Source organism: Triticum urartu, chromosome 3A (assembly GCF_056163025.1).
Source record: "Triticum urartu cultivar PI428250 chromosome 3A, HENAU_Tu73, whole genome shotgun sequence".
NCBI lineage: Eukaryota > Viridiplantae > Streptophyta > Magnoliopsida > Poales > Poaceae > Triticum > Triticum urartu.
In genome coordinates this window covers 446,172,416-446,174,089 of record NC_141875.1, presented here as the reverse complement: position 1 = coordinate 446,174,089, position 1,674 = coordinate 446,172,416, and the positions used below count along the sequence as shown (strand labels likewise).

Sequence of the window (1,674 nt, the reverse complement as noted above, 5' to 3'; positions counted from 1 at the left end):
GGTCTCGTCCATGGGGAGGACCCCGTTTTCCAGGAACTCTGAAATGGGCAGGGCCCAGGATGGTTCCGCGACCCTGGTGAGGGTGGCCATCGCGACGGGTTCCGGGGTGGCAGCCCATGAGCCGGGTTCAGCGGCCCCAGGGCCTGGTTGGGGTGCAGCCGGGTCGGATGGAGCAGTCCCCGGACCGGGTTGAGGCACGGCCGGGTCGGTTGGAGCAGTCCCCGGGCTGGGTTGAGGCGCGGTCGGGCCGGTTGGAGCAGTCCCCGGGCTGGGTTGAGGCGCGGCCGGGTCATCTGGGAGATGGATGGACTCGGAGTCCGAAGACGGCTTGACAGACGGCTTGTGCAGGTGCTCGAGGGAGACGCCGGACAGGATGGACTTCCGGGACGAGGCGATTTTGGCGAGCGTGATGGCGCTTCATTCTCTGCGCGCGTGACGTGGAGGAACTCGCAGCCCGCGAAGAAACCGGACAGCTTTTGGACGAGGAAATGGAAGCTCGCCATGTTGGAGTCGTGGGCGTCCCACTCGCAAGAGCTCTATTGCACCACCAGGTCCGAGTCGCCATAACACAGGATGCGCCGGATGTCGAGTTCATTGGCATGCCAGAGGCCGTGCACAAGAGCTTCGTACTCGGCGACGTTATTGGAGGCGGCGAAGTGGATATGGAGCGCGTACATGAGCCGGTCGCCCTTGGGGGAGGACAACACGATGTTGGCCCCCAGGCCGAGTCGCATCTTCAAGCCGTCGAAGTGCATGCACCAGTGCGTCGAGTCCGGTGGCGGCGACAGGTACTGGGTCTCGGTCCAGTCGACGAGGAAGTCGGCCAAAGCCTGGGACTTGATCGTGGTGCGGGGCTCGTAGAAGATAGTGTGGCCAGCTAGCTCGAGCACCCACTTGGCGACCTGGCCAGAGGCATCCTGGCACCCGATGATCTCGCAGAGAGAGGCCGTGCTAACCACGGTGATGACGTGCTCTTGGAAGTACTGCTTTAGCTTCTTGGCAGTGAAGTACACGCCATAACACATTTTCTGGTAGTGCAGGTAGTTCTGCTTCGAGGTGGAGAGCACCTCGCTCAGGTAGTAGACGGGGCGCTGGACGGTGATGTCTACTATGCAACCTTCTTCTTGTAGACGTTGTTGGGCCTCCAAGTGCAGAGGTTTGTAGGACAGTAGCAAATTTCCCTCAAGTGGATGACCTAAGGTTTATCAATCCGTGGGAGGCATAGGTTGAAGATGGTCTCTCTCAAACAACCCTGCAACCAAATAACAAAGAGTCTCTTGTGTCCCCAACACACCCAATACAATGGTAAATTGTATAGGTGCACTAGTTCGGTGAAAAGATGGTGATACAAGTGCAATATGGATGGTAGATATAGGTTTTTGTAATCTGAAATTATAAAAACAGCAAGGTAACAAGTAATAAAAGTGAGTGTAAATGGAATTGCAATTATAGGAAACAAGGCCTAGGGTTCATACTTTCACTAGTGTAAGTTCTCTCAACAATAATAACATAATTGGATCATATAACTATCCCTCAACATGCAACAAAGAGTCACTCCAAAGTCACTAATAGCGGAGAACAAACGAAGAGATTATTGTGGGGTATGAAACCACCTCAAAGTTATTCTTTCGGATCGATCTATTCAAGAGTTCGTACTAGAATAACACATTAAGA

At 54.6% G+C, this 1,674-nt stretch overlaps 1 protein-coding gene across 1 annotated transcript; it reads right to left on the bottom strand.

Annotated features, from left to right (window-relative positions):
• Positions 1-536: 536 nt before the first annotated feature.
• LOC147980018 (uncharacterized) lies at positions 537-1,025 on the bottom strand. Its single transcript, XM_087515437.1, has one exon. It carries the CDS (start codon positions 1,023-1,025, stop codon positions 537-539), a length of 489 nt encoding a protein of 162 aa, XP_087371563.1.
• Between the last annotated feature and the right edge of the window lie 649 nt (positions 1,026-1,674).

Coding starts and splice junctions, on each gene's coding strand:
- LOC147980018 (XM_087515437.1), bottom strand. CDS start 1,025: ATGTGTTATGGCGTGTACTTCACTGCCAAGAAGCTAAAGCAGTACTTC.